This window comes from Dunckerocampus dactyliophorus, chromosome 5 (genome assembly GCF_027744805.1).
Source record: "Dunckerocampus dactyliophorus isolate RoL2022-P2 chromosome 5, RoL_Ddac_1.1, whole genome shotgun sequence".
Taxonomy (NCBI): Eukaryota; Metazoa; Chordata; class Actinopteri; order Syngnathiformes; family Syngnathidae; genus Dunckerocampus; species Dunckerocampus dactyliophorus.
In genome coordinates, this window is record NC_072823.1 from 12,487,412 (window position 1) to 12,501,093 (window position 13,682).

At 38.8% G+C, this 13,682-nt stretch overlaps 1 protein-coding gene across 1 annotated transcript; it reads left to right on the plus strand.

The window, feature by feature from the left end:
• Positions 1-1,309: 1,309 nt before the first annotated feature.
• LOC129181096 (dual specificity tyrosine-phosphorylation-regulated kinase 4-like) lies at positions 1,310-13,214 on the plus strand. The gene is made up of 9 exons (XM_054775804.1): positions 1,310-1,450; positions 1,543-1,606; positions 1,674-1,843; positions 2,755-2,891; positions 3,302-3,442; positions 3,598-3,736; positions 6,929-7,008; positions 8,048-8,216; positions 13,116-13,214. The coding sequence occupies exons 1-9, from the start codon at positions 1,430-1,432 to the stop codon at positions 13,212-13,214; spliced, it is 1,020 nt and encodes a 339-aa protein (XP_054631779.1). The 5' UTR covers positions 1,310-1,429.
• The last annotated feature ends 468 nt before the right edge of the window (positions 13,215-13,682 follow it).

Below are 13,682 nucleotides of genomic sequence, written 5' to 3' on the forward strand. Positions count from 1 at the left end.
GTCAAAAGATCTAAAACTTTTCCTATGTACACAAAAGGCCTCTCCCTGTCAAATATTGTATAATTTAATATAAAATAATTCATCCACCTCACAGGTGTGGCATATCAAAATGCAAATTAGACAGCATGACAGTTGTGATAGGTGTGCCTTAGGTTGGCCACAATAAAAGGCCACTCCAAAATGTGCAGCTGAACTTGGGTGGCGAGGTGTTCCGAACATCAGCCAGTATCAATTGCCTCCAATACCGTATACGACGATCTCCAGCGCATCCCAAACATGCTTGGTAGCTCTGTGCATTCGAAATGGTATCAATAAAATGCACGTGTTTTTGTTGTCCATAACATAGGCCTGCTCGTACCACAACCCCACCCCCACCATGGGCGACTCGACCCACTGAGAACATTTGGACTGCTCTGGATCGGTGTATACGGTATTTGAAGCAAATGGCGGTCACAACAAATACTGACTGGTTTTCTGACCCCCGCGCCTAGTAGTTTGCTTCCATACATGATGATATAATCCAGGTTTTATGAATACAGTAATCCCTCGTTCATCACGGTTAACTGGTTCCAGACTCTACCGTGACGAGGACATTTCGAAAAAGTATGATTCCTTATTTATAAATGGAATACTTTAGTAGTTAGCATAGAAAAAAACTGTTTAAGACCTTAGAAATAGTTTTTAACATTGTTAGAACCCTGTAGGCATTAAATAACATCCTATAGTCACCTTTACTTGCCTTTACTTGTTTTATAGTAGACATAATAAGAGAAAAAGAGACATGAATAAGACTTCAGCTCCTGTGTGTTGCTGTGCATGTGTTTCGGTGTTGGACCGGAAGTGACGTAGGTTGAGATTGGAGTTTTAGCTTGGTGTGTGTTATGGCCGCAACAATAGTCTGCGTTAGTGATTATTGTGCCTGTTCTGAGATTATTCAAGGCTGCAATACAAGGCTGTTGTTCCGGTAATCAAACATTAATGACACCTAGTGACCAATGTAGAATACCACATATCATCACCACATGTTTGAATGCGTCTTCTGAATGACTTATATTTGTATTTTACTACATTTAGACATTTTTATACATGAAAATGCTGAAAATTTGCTTATATATTGATTAATATATTTTTGAAAACCCGTGATTGAGTGAAGCCGTGAAAGTTGAAGCACAAAGTGGCGAGGGATTACTGTACACATAATGAGTTCGTACACAGCAGCTTCAACATGTATAAACCTTACTTTTTTAACTTCTAGATCCAGCCTACCTCAAGAAATAACAACGACCGCCTAAAGTCAATAAAACGTGCCGAAAATGCTCGCAAATGTCCTCAGCAGATACCACCACCATCAAATCCTCCACAGAAAACTGAAATTGAGTTGATATGTCAAAAGGTCAGCTACCCACAAAACTGTACGCATCGACAAGGAATGTCCAAACCTGCTATTCAGGTCTGTCGAAACAGTATTACACTTTTATCTGTATTATGTCGCACTTTTATGTAAGTTTTACAGTCAGTGTTCTTAATTTGATCTTTGTTCAGACATACAAAACTACCATCAGGAACAAACTCTTCACTTTTACCTTACCAAGCATGACATGTGAAAGTAAGAGCATTAGATTTTTTTTTGTATGAGTATTTTTGTGAAACTTAATCTGCTACTCTGTGTGCAGGTGTTCTCAAAGATACCAAGCGATACCTGACACAGTATGAGCAGATCGAAATAAAGGACTACCGAAAAGTCTGGTACATAGGAAAAAAGGATAGTAAAATTCACAGCCGGACACAGACTGTATCAGAGGAGGCCAAGTCCTTTGACGATGACCAAGGATTCTATAAAGCCGTAAGTCCAGATGTGCAGTATCGACTATTGCCAGCAGCTTTATATTTCAGGGTACATCGTTTGTGCATTGTTTGGACTCTGATTCATGAGGTTGTTAAACAGCTGCATTTTTACTTAGTTGTGCTTGTGAATCCATGTCCTTGTAAAATTACTAGCCATGAAGCAAATAAAGAGCAGGGTAATCGGAAAGTCATTTATATGGGACTACACGAGTGCTACCAGCACAGGGGAGCTGCGGTTCATTTAGGGAAAGATTAATTCCAGCATGTAATGTGACATTCTGGAAAAGAGCATGTATCCGCTCCCTGTCACATAGTTTTCCAAAATGGTAACAAGCCCAAACACACCTCAGACAGGTGAAGGTGCTGGAGTGGTCAAGTCTTTCTCCAGACCTGAATCCAATTGAGCACCTGTGGAGCATCTTTGGAAGAGGATTCCAGTAACAACCTGTGCAGCTCTGGTGAATTCCATGTCCAAGAGGATTAAGGCAGTGCTAGATAACAATGGTGCACACACTAGATATCAATGCTTTAGGCACACTGTTCACTGTCAAGTGCACTTGTGTTACCAGCTATTTACACAATAATGGCTGTGTGTTGAGTCATTTTTCAGGGGACGGTAACTCTATTGCTTTCTACACGGTGTCTCTTGAGAAGATATAATAAAACGCGTGCTCACTTTTATGAGATACTGTACAGCATGTGTGCATGAAGGGTATAGGTTTTGGATTTGTAACATTAATTTCTAAAGTCCATGTGTCCATCTGTTTTTGTTCAAATTAACACGGTCTAAAAATTAATATACCAAATCAACAGTTTGTATTTTGAAAAGACAAACTATTTTACCCATAATTCCTAGACAGGACATGTAGTATTCACTAATCAATGAACTAATGATTGTTTAATCCACAGAGGGTTGGAGACCACTTGGCTTATCGCTTTGAGATACTGAGGGTGATTGGATCAGGATTTGCAGGAAAAGTCCTCAAGTGTAAAGACCACAAGACAACAATGCTCGTGGCAATCAAGGTGTTTCGAAACACAGTCGAGTAAGATCTCAACAAGCCGACTGACACTAGAGTGAAGAGTTTTGTGGCTGATTGTGTAGTGTTGACTTGAGCATGGGATTGCATTATTGACATTGAAGCCACTGCGTGAGAAAGCAATATCCACTAAAGGTTAACTGATTTTTGCTAAAGCAAATTTGGAGACGTTAACCAGTACTAGTCGAAAATTTGAATTTACATTTGTCATACACAGAAAAAGAATGCGCCTCAATACAAGTGAAAGGTTTTGACAGTTTCTGATTTTATTAAATGAGTAAGCTTGTACAATTTTTTCCAGTAAATTAAACAATATTCAACATGACTGGCAAGCATGATTGTATCTTTAATACTGAATTTCCATTTAAAGGCAGTCACATCATGAATGACCATTCTGCACACACCTTTGCTTTCAGGGGTCACGAGTTTGCGGAGGCTGAACTCAAAATTTTAAGGTCCCTGCAAAAGTTGGACAAGAGTAACAAAGCCAATATGGTCCACATGAAGGAGTATTTTTACTTCCGCAACCACCTCTGCATCACCTTTAACCTATTTGAGTAAGTTTTAACATCTTTTTGGTTCTTTTTTGAGTAATGACTAACACACATGATTCATACAGTGAAAGTAAACATTGGCTCATTTGGATGGACTGTTTGTACCAGTGTTTATTTTCTCTTAGATTAACTTGCACGGTTTTCTATAACATTTTCAGAAAGGATCTCTTTAAAGCCTTAATACAGAGCAAAATGCGAAGACTCCATGACGGAGATATACGAAAGTATGCAATAGATGTGCTTAAGTGTCTTCAGGTGCTCAAAGGCATGAAGATCGTCCATGGTGACCTGAAACCGGTAAGCAATGTTGCATACTTAACCTTGAGACACAATCAGTTGGAACCAGTCCAGGCAATAATGCACCACACACTGTTAAGCACAAGCATACAAGAAAAGTATTGTTGTTTCTAGTACTGAAAAAAGAATGCATAGAGACAACCTTGGGTAATACTTTGTAGAAATAAAGAACAAGATCATCCCTCTCCACTGCGTGGTTCAAATTTCACGGCTTCACACTATCATGGTTTTTCGAAAATAAGATGTTTTGTGGTTGAATACGGCCTATTAGTCAAAACGTGCATACTGAAGCCAATGTTTTTTGCCTAAATTAAAGGGTTAGTTCTGATTTTTTGACATGAAGTTGAATGACAACCCCATCAGCTGTGGACTGTATCAACAGTGATTTCCCCCTAGTTTTGATTTTTTTTGAGGAAGCATTTTTATGATGCAAATGTATTACTCTTTTGAACGCATATTATTTTGAGAAGCCAAGCTCTTTACTTCAATGACCCAGCAACTAAGCGGATTTCCTCGTCACAGAAATCAAACCAGAACTGGACTCGCGGACCAAATGGGGGGGTAAGTCACTGCTGATATAGTCCACTGCTGGTGGGGATGTCATACAGCTTCATGTCAAGAAATCCAAACTATCCCTTTAAGCATTTTCAAGCTTAAAAATGGCTAAACGAACTAAAATAAAAATATAAGGCATTCAGAAAATGCATTCAAAGAAGGTGGAGATATGTATTCTACACTAGTCACTCTGTGTCAGTAATGGTACTGTAATGTTCGGTGGGACACACAAGCACCAGACTTGATCGCCGGAAGAGGCTTTTAACAATCTCACAACAGCCACAATAATGCCTAATAAAAACACAGGCTACTGTTGTGTGGCGGCAAGCTGAAACTCAACTCTGAACCGCTGACATCACCTACTGTCCGCCACTCACTCTGCTCCCCTAGGAAACACATTAATAGCAACACACACAAGCAGGAGTCTTATTTATTTCTTATTTATAGCTACTCTAATTATTCAGAATGGCCTTTACTTGTCACTTATACAGAAGTACAAGCGAAATTGTGCAATCATCCGTCCATACATATACAACATACCATACAATAAGATGGGGGTTAGACAGGACAGGATGCCTGGGCGATAAAAAGGGGAGAAAGGAAAGGGAACAACAAGCAGAGAGGGGAAAAAAGACAATTCCAAACTAAGCTCTGATGGGGAATACAATGTGGGACTGGCAAAAAACCTCAACATAGGCACAAATAAACATACTTTTACAACATAAGTTCAAGACTTGCACCAGGGGAGTGTGGTGTTACCAGAGCAAGCCGGCAGCCAGCCACAGCAAATGCAGCACATATTCGGCGCAAGCTGTGGCCTCCACCCACCAGCACTGGAGGGATGGCGGTGAAGGCGTGGGATGGGGGAAGGGATGTGTGTGCGTATGTGCGTGTATGAGAGTGTCCTTGGATGTGTATGTGTAGGCCTGAAGAAGTTTCGCCCAGCCTACTACCGATCTTGGCGCCAGGATGTCATCGCGATAACACAGCAGTTGCCGTGGAGACGTCCATGAACAGGCCCCAGACAGAGACAACAAACAACAGGTGTCCCTGAAGAAAAAAAGGAGGGGCAGAGCGTCTCACTGCAGCATTTTAATTATTTAATTATGTCTACTATATTGGGTAATACTAGTGTAAAGGTTGCTGTAGGGGTGTTAATTAATGTCCAGAAGGCTCTAATAATGTTAAAAATCATATTGATAATGTCCTAAGCCAGGGGTGCCCATGACGTCGATCACGAGCTACCGGTCGACTGCGAAGGTAGTTTGGGTCGCTCGCATAAACGTCACTTCATAGATGTCATATGACATCAGTCAGCTGTCATTAAGCTCCCCTCCTGATTCGCTCTTCCTCCCCAGTGTCAATGGTGAACCTCACATGTCAAACTACACACAAGGATGCAATTTTCGTCTTTATTGTTCCGATTATGGATAAACCAACTCAGCAGTAAGATGCCTATATCTATAACAAAAGTTATCCATTCACTTGTGGCGGTCAGTGATGTAGAAAAAAGTTAATTGTTTGAAGGCTTTGCTTTCTATAGTGGAGTAATGAAGTCCACTATAGAAATGTGTTTTTCTACACTTCCGTTTCTTAAACTATTATTTCATGATGAATTGGAAAAATGCCCGTTGTTTAAATATGTTGCCTTGACTTCGGCTGCATTGTCTTTTGCATAATCATTTTCATTTATTGTATGCAAACTCCACACAGAGATACCCAACAAAGATTCGAACCCAGTTCTTCCCGATCTCCGGACACACGTCATACTGTATTTTAAACCCACATTTACGCTGACCAATGGAATAAGACTTTGGAGGACAAGCAGTTGGAGTCCAAACTTGTGTTCCGTCTTTACAAAATGACCGGGTTTTTGTTTGAAACTTTTCACAAAGGTTTTACTAGGTCATGTAAACAAACTGTAATATAAAAATAATATGCCCCAGTCCCTCATCATCTGTCATGCTTTGTCTCCTCAAGCTTGGGTGCTCTACCAAAGGGTTTTGGGCAGTGTCTTAGCTGTTTCTACGATTCTGTTTGGGTTTTTTTCCGCATAAAGTGATTTTAACGTAAAAATAGAGAAACAGACTTGGCGGTGGTTTGGGAGTTCCAGGTGAACTTGCATCCATTTGATCAGGAAAACAATAACCAACAGAGGCTGGTCAATTTCTAACCAATGACACTCTAAAAAAATGAAGATTGGTCTTGAAAATAATATAGAAAATATCCTCCAAAAATGTAGTTCTTAAAATATCTGTATTTTATCTTTTAAACCAACATTTTGCAATGCCAATACTTCTTTCATTGTCAACTTTTTTTTATACAAAGCACCATCAGTGGTCTCTTTATCACCAGGCTTCTTGCTGAAAGAGCAGGACAAATTTGTATGCTTCATGTGTGCTGCGTGGGTCCAAATTCTTGCTGGTTGGCAGGGAGTCAAATACTTATTACATCCAATAAAATGCTAATTAATGTACTGTATTACCTTTTTTTCCATGATTTTTCATTGATATTCCATCCAACCTACCAATAAAAATCTGGGCTTTGAGTTTTAACGTTGTGATGCTCAGAATATTATAAAATGTTAACTGCCAGTGACATTATGATTGGTTACACTATTTAATCTTTCTTTTGCAGGAAAACATTCTGCTAGACAAGGAAAACAATGCTGCAGTGAGTGATTTCGGTGGCTGCATTTTTATGAAAGACAATGGCAAGTCAACTTTTATCACTAAATATCACAGGTGAACATTTAAAGTCCCTGTGAAGTCAACACACTACTGTTAGAAAACAAAAATTTGCTGATCGGTTTAAAAGTCAAATACAGAGTAGAGAAATAAATCTGCTGCAAAGTAAAATTGTTAGTGTTTTAAAATAAATGTTTAACATACAGTGCCAGTAAGGAGTTTGGACACATCATGAGAAACTGTGACTGACTTTTGACTGGTACTGTTATACAAGAAGAAGAAAAAAAGAGCACAAAATGCACAGATTTGACCTTTGATTGAACTATTACTGAACTAAACTAATAGAAATTGTGATTGTTTAATCTTGTAGTCAGTATATTACTGGAAGAAATATGTACAGAATGTAATTTGATCTTTAAACCTCAGTTACCATGGTCATCTTCACAAGAACACATTTCAAGTGTCTAACTCGTGGAGATCCGAGACACTGCAGGTTTTCTCTCCAACCAGTTTCTCCAGCAGGTGATTTAATTAATGAGCGCTTTCCCTCAAACTGAGGGAGATGTTGATCATTAAAATGACCTGCTTTACTGACGGGCTGGAAAGAAAACAGCATCTCAGCCCTCCATGGCATGAGTTTCACACCCCTGAGCTAGACTTTTGAGCAGATCATTGGATTTGCAACCTATATACTGGAGCACTGACAAAAAAACATGATATGGTGAATTGGGACCAAGTCTCACCATACTGGACATGAAAAGGAAATGACACTCCTGAGTAAGGGTGTAACGGTACATATATTTAGAATCAGACTTTTTTGGTATGGAACATTCTGTACAGTACAAGTTCCCACACAGTAAACACTGAGTGAGGGACAGAAAGCATAACTAAACAAATACACTGCAGCCCAGCTTTTGGCTAGAGAGAGTCGTGGCTAGTGATAGTGCCAAGGAGAAGCCAGAGCTCGAAAAGCCTCTTCCGAACCGTGATTATGGCGTACCGATACACCCTGCTCGAGGCACCGCAAACATGAATGTAATGTATGTTTTCTATGATCTACCACAGACAGGCCGACGGTTTACACTCTACCATACATGTCTCCAGAGCTGCTCCTTGGCAAAACGTCAACACCCGCCACTGACATGTGGAGCCTGGGCTGCATGTTGGCTGAGCTTGACAGAGGCTACGCCCTCTTTGGTGGCCATACCAAAGCAGACATGTTCTATTCTATAACAAAAGTAAGCATGATTGAAATTATAACCCTTACCCCTTAACCAAGGCCATTTACAAGTTATTAAATGTGAATTATTTTTAGGTGCTGGGTCTACCACCGACAGAAATGCAGAATGACGCAAATGAAAAAAAATTTAGCATGGGTAAGAAAAAAGTGTGGCTTTTAATCATCAAGCTAATATTGATAACAATCGGCCTCATTCATTAATACATTATTTTTCCCTTAATATTATTCTTCATAAAGATGTTATGTAAAAGTCAATCACATAGCCCTCCAATTTTCCTGACAAATGACAATGATTTTAAACCATCCACGTGTACTGGCTCTGTTAGTAACTTGTTTGAAGTTTGTACTCTGGATGTTTTTGTCCCAGCTTTGGAAGTTGCTGTTGATTAATTCATGTGAATGATCATTCACTGACGTGCGTTCCTGCAATAGTATCTCTTACTTTGGGAAACTCTGTGTTAATTGCTGATGCTACTACATGATGCAATCTTGAGCCAGTTATGTTTCAGCAGCGGATTTATTTTAGTACCGCTTATTATATTTTAGTGCTTTTGACTGTGATGGGTTCCATTCAGTTTAAAAAGCAGAATTAAATAAATCTAATGTTTTGCTCAACCATCTATACATTCTGCTGTTGCGTCTTCATAAGAAGATATGTGATGGTGAATGCCACATTGACAGGTGCTGAAGTAGGACATCAAGTAGTTGTAGCAATACAACACATTTGTTGAGAGTTGATCTTGAATGAGGCCCAGTTATCGTACCAAGAGTGCTTTTATGTAACCTTTTCACTTTTTTGTCATGCAGGCAGCCCAGACATTGATGCCTCAAAGCAGCACAAAAATACTTTGGCCATGAGGATAAGATCTAGCAATCCAAAGTTTCTCGATTTCATAATGTCCTGCCTCGAGTAGGTGCTCATACTCTCTATCCTCTACAAATTGCAACACCTGAAAAAGCCGCATGAAGCGCATACAGTGATACCTCGGTGTTATTAACCCCCTTTGAAGGGTCCATCTAAAACCAAATCATACAAAAACTGATTTTTTCTTCCAATGTAAACCCAAGTAAACTGTTAGACACCAAAACATGTTGACACAAAACACATTTAATGTAGAACAATTTAAGTTTTACACGCAGAAAACAATGTAAAATTCATATTAATGACCAATGAAAGGAATAAATGAACATTTAACGTAACTTTCACCTTGACTGAAGACTGTTGTTGATGAGGACTGACAAGGGAGGGGAGGAGAGAGCCACACGGACGGTACCGTTGTACTTTTGTAGTGTTATTTTTTTCATTCGATAGTCTTTCTCACTTTATTTATCAAAGTGCTGGCAGTTTTCGTTTGGGCACCCAAGTCCGTGGAATGATACGTATCCAAATGGACTAGTTTGTGTAACATTCTCATTTGAGTTTGCCAACAGAATGTGCCTTACAGGATACCACAGTAGTCGTCCCTCGCCACATCGCTATTCAAATCTGCAGCTTCAATCTAGCATGGGTTTTCAAAAACAAATAATGCTGTTTTATGGTTGAATATACGGAAAAATGCATATTTAGGCAAACTGTACGTGCTTTTTTTTCCCCTAAGTTGAGCATTTTCAAACATAAAAGTGGCTAAATGAACTAAAATACAAATATAAGGCATTCAGAAGACATTTCTACACTGGTCACTAGATTTCATTTGAATTTGCCAACTGAATCTGCCTTACTTAGAATCACAGTAGAGTCGTCCCTTGCCTCATCGCGGTTTGAATTTGCGGCTTCATTGTATCGAAAACACATTTTTAAAAATCATGCTGTTTCCTGGTTGAATACTGCAAAGTACATATTCGTTTTTTCTTCCTAAATTAAGCATTTTCAAGCATAAAAATGGCTACATTAATTTAAATGCAAATATAAGGCATTCATAAGACACATTCAAATTCTGATGATATGTAGTATTGTACAATGGTCACAAGGTGTCAGTAATCTTACTGTAACAGTGGGACATAGAAAGCAGGATTTTACTGCAGGTTTGAATTATCTCACAACAGGCACAGTATTAATAACATAATAAAAATAAAACAACATAAAAGGCATCTTTAGAAGGTCATATACTCTAACTACAAAAATATTTGATTTATAATTAAGGAATCCTACATCGTGGAAATTCACTTATCACGGTCAGGTCTGTAACCAATGAACAGCGATAAACGAGTGATTACTGAATTGTGTACTTTGGTGTTGGGTGTGTGATCCAAGATGGCTGAATAAGCAAACAATGCTGGGAGTAGTCCATCCACTATCCATTAATACCACAAGAGTCAATGTCAAAGAATAAAATGCAAGCGTTTGTTACGCACAATATTGTATGATAATCCACACAGTGTACAAGAACCAAGGCAAAATTTAGGCAAAAAATTTAATTGAAACTGGGGCATTTAATTGAAACTGGGGAATTTGAAAACCGAGGCTCCACTGCACAGTACATCGTCACTGTACAGTAAATCTATCTAACCTTAACACATTTTTTTCTTATGATTTGAATGTCATTTAGAGTCTGTCCATTAATTTTATATATATCATTTGTCAGATATGATACAAAGAAGCGCCTAACACCAGAACATGCTTTGCGTCACCCATGGATCCTAAACACGGACACAATCAAGCCTGTGAAGACTGCTATTAAAATGAGTGAGTCAATTCTTAATTTGCTGTAGTTGTACAGTCATGGTCAAATGTTTTGAGAATGACAGTATTGGTTTTCACACAGTTTGATTCTTCAGTGTTTTCATATATGGAATGTTATATATCAGATGTTATTATAGTATATTGAAGTATAATTGCAAGCGTTTCATAGAGGTCAAAGGCTTTTATTGACAGTTACATTAAGTATATGTAAAGAGTCAATACTTATTGTATTGCTGTATTACCCGTCATTTTCAATTCACAGCATTCTGTCAATTCATTTCTCGGTCACATCCTGACTGATGGCAGCCCATTCTTGCATAATCAATGCTTGGAGTTTGTCAGAATTTAGAAGTTTTGTTTGTCCACTTGCCTCTTGAGGGCTGACCACAAGTCCTCAAAGGTATTAAGCCTTGTGGAGTTTCCTGGCTGGACCCAAAATATCAATGTTTTGTTCCCCGAGCCAGTTATCACTTTTGTCTTATGTCAAGGTGCTCCGTCATGCGGGAAAAAACATTGGTTGTCACCAAACTGTTCTTGGATGGCTGGGAGAAGTTTCTCTCAGAGGATGTTTTGGTACCATTTTTCATTCATGGCTGTGTTCTTAGGCAAAATTGTGAGTGAGCCTACTCCCTTGGGTAAGAAGCAATTTAATTGCAATCTTACCAGCAGTAATATTCTTGTCTTTGAAGCCCTTAACGATTGTTAACAAAGCAACAACAACCATTTCAAGCACAACTCTCCTTTTAAAGCTTCCAGTATGTTATCTTCAACCTTTGTCCTTGTCAACACTCTCACCTATGTTAAACGGAGTATTACTAACATGATATCAGCTGGTCCTTTTGTGGCATGGCTGACATGCAATGGAAATTGTGTTTTTTGTGATTAAGTTCATTTTCATGACTAAGAGGGATATTGCAATTCATTGTCATTCATCATATAACTCTTCATAACATTCTGTATGTGCAAATTGTCATTATAAAAACTGAGGTAGTAGACTTGTGGAAATGAATAGCTGTGGCATTCTCAGAACTTTTGGCCATGACTGTAAATGGAAACCTTTTGAATTAACAGTGATACACACTGACAAACTATATCTCAGTGACCAAAAGAGTTCTTCGAAATGCTAATATTGAACATTATTTATGATAAGTCAGCTTTTTGTGTGATATACATTACCACATACATCCATTTTGACAGTATGAAAAAAAAACAGATGGTCCACATTTACAAACCTATCAACTGATTCAAACCAGATAAAGCTAGTGGCGTAAAAGCAAGCTTAGATCAACACCACCCCTTGCATGATGATAAGCACAACTTGTTACTGTACATAATATATTCAAAAAGGCTGAATAGCATATCTCTTCTTTACAGGTGTCAAAGCTGCCAGAAACAGCTTACTAAAGAGAGAGAAAATTCCACCACCACTGTTGCAGCCAGTAACACAACATAAATGAGTGGCCCCTGTACTCTTCACATTGGGCATACACACAGTATATGCATGTAATAAAAATACATGCATATATTTGTCAGTACATTGGAGCAGCAAACTTAGCTGAGTCACTAGCAGAGCTCAGTGGGGCACTCGGAATGGAACCAAAGGGCCAAAGCATCAGCTACGAGTCTGCACAGCCAAGACTCCTTAGGCGCCAAGGACAAACCTGAGATGTGCCTGGATGAACAAAGCCTACAACTCACTGTCCCATGCATGGATACTAGAGTGTTTGACATCAATTAAGACAGCACCCTGCTAATCTTCATCAAGACCTCAGTGCTGTAACACAGCTGACGCTTACTCCTACGATTGCACATTTTATCATCAAGTGCAGCATATGCCAAAGGAATCCATACTTTATTTACAGTATTATATAGTGTCTTTCTACCTACGTACTGATCCTACCTCCCATTTCACTCACACAAAAGCATATGCATATAACATACTATCAGGAAAAATGTGGGTTCAGTATCTTGTTCAGGAATACCTAGCCAGGACATGGATACAGTTTTACGAGTGGAGAAACCATTAGCTACATATATAGATACCATCAAGCTTGTATGCCAAGATAGCAGATGGAGAAAACAGCTACCAGGGCCTGGCTTTCTAAAAGGCCATTGAGCACCATCATATGGATGCAACGTGATCAGCCAAGTACCGAAGAAGTCAGCTCAATGAAAACAAAAGTCAAGCATTTTTTGTGTGTATGTGCTATCACTCAGGCAGAGAAAGATGGTCACCATAATAGATTGTGTCAAAACAAGAAACTTCACAAAGGACAGGACCTTCTGCTCAAATTTGAGCACCATGAAGACAAGTGACAAGTGTCAGAGCCACAACCCAGAACCAAAAATCAGTGAATACATCCAGGAGATGAACTGTCGTTTTTAGTGGTATTCCTGATTTGTTTACTTTTGGACATTTCCCCCAATTCTGATGATTGGTTCTGTTAATTTTCTTTAGAGGTGAACAGTAAACGTCTTATCTATTTTTGTACATTCTGGATATATATATATTTTTTTAAAGGAAAAGTTTGGGATCTGCTCAGTAAACATTTAATTTGGCATCCCCCAATTTTTATTTATTTTCTTTAAAGACAAAGTCAGCTTTAAATTAAATGAGGGCAAATAAAATTTTGGTTATTTTTTCACATTTTTAGCCTCCTTTTCACATCCTGCACACTGAGTGCCAGAAGAGTCCATGAAACGGTACAAACACTTGTACAATGGTCACACTTGCAGTGGTGCAATACAATGACACACAATATAATGGCATTTTTTGTAAAGATG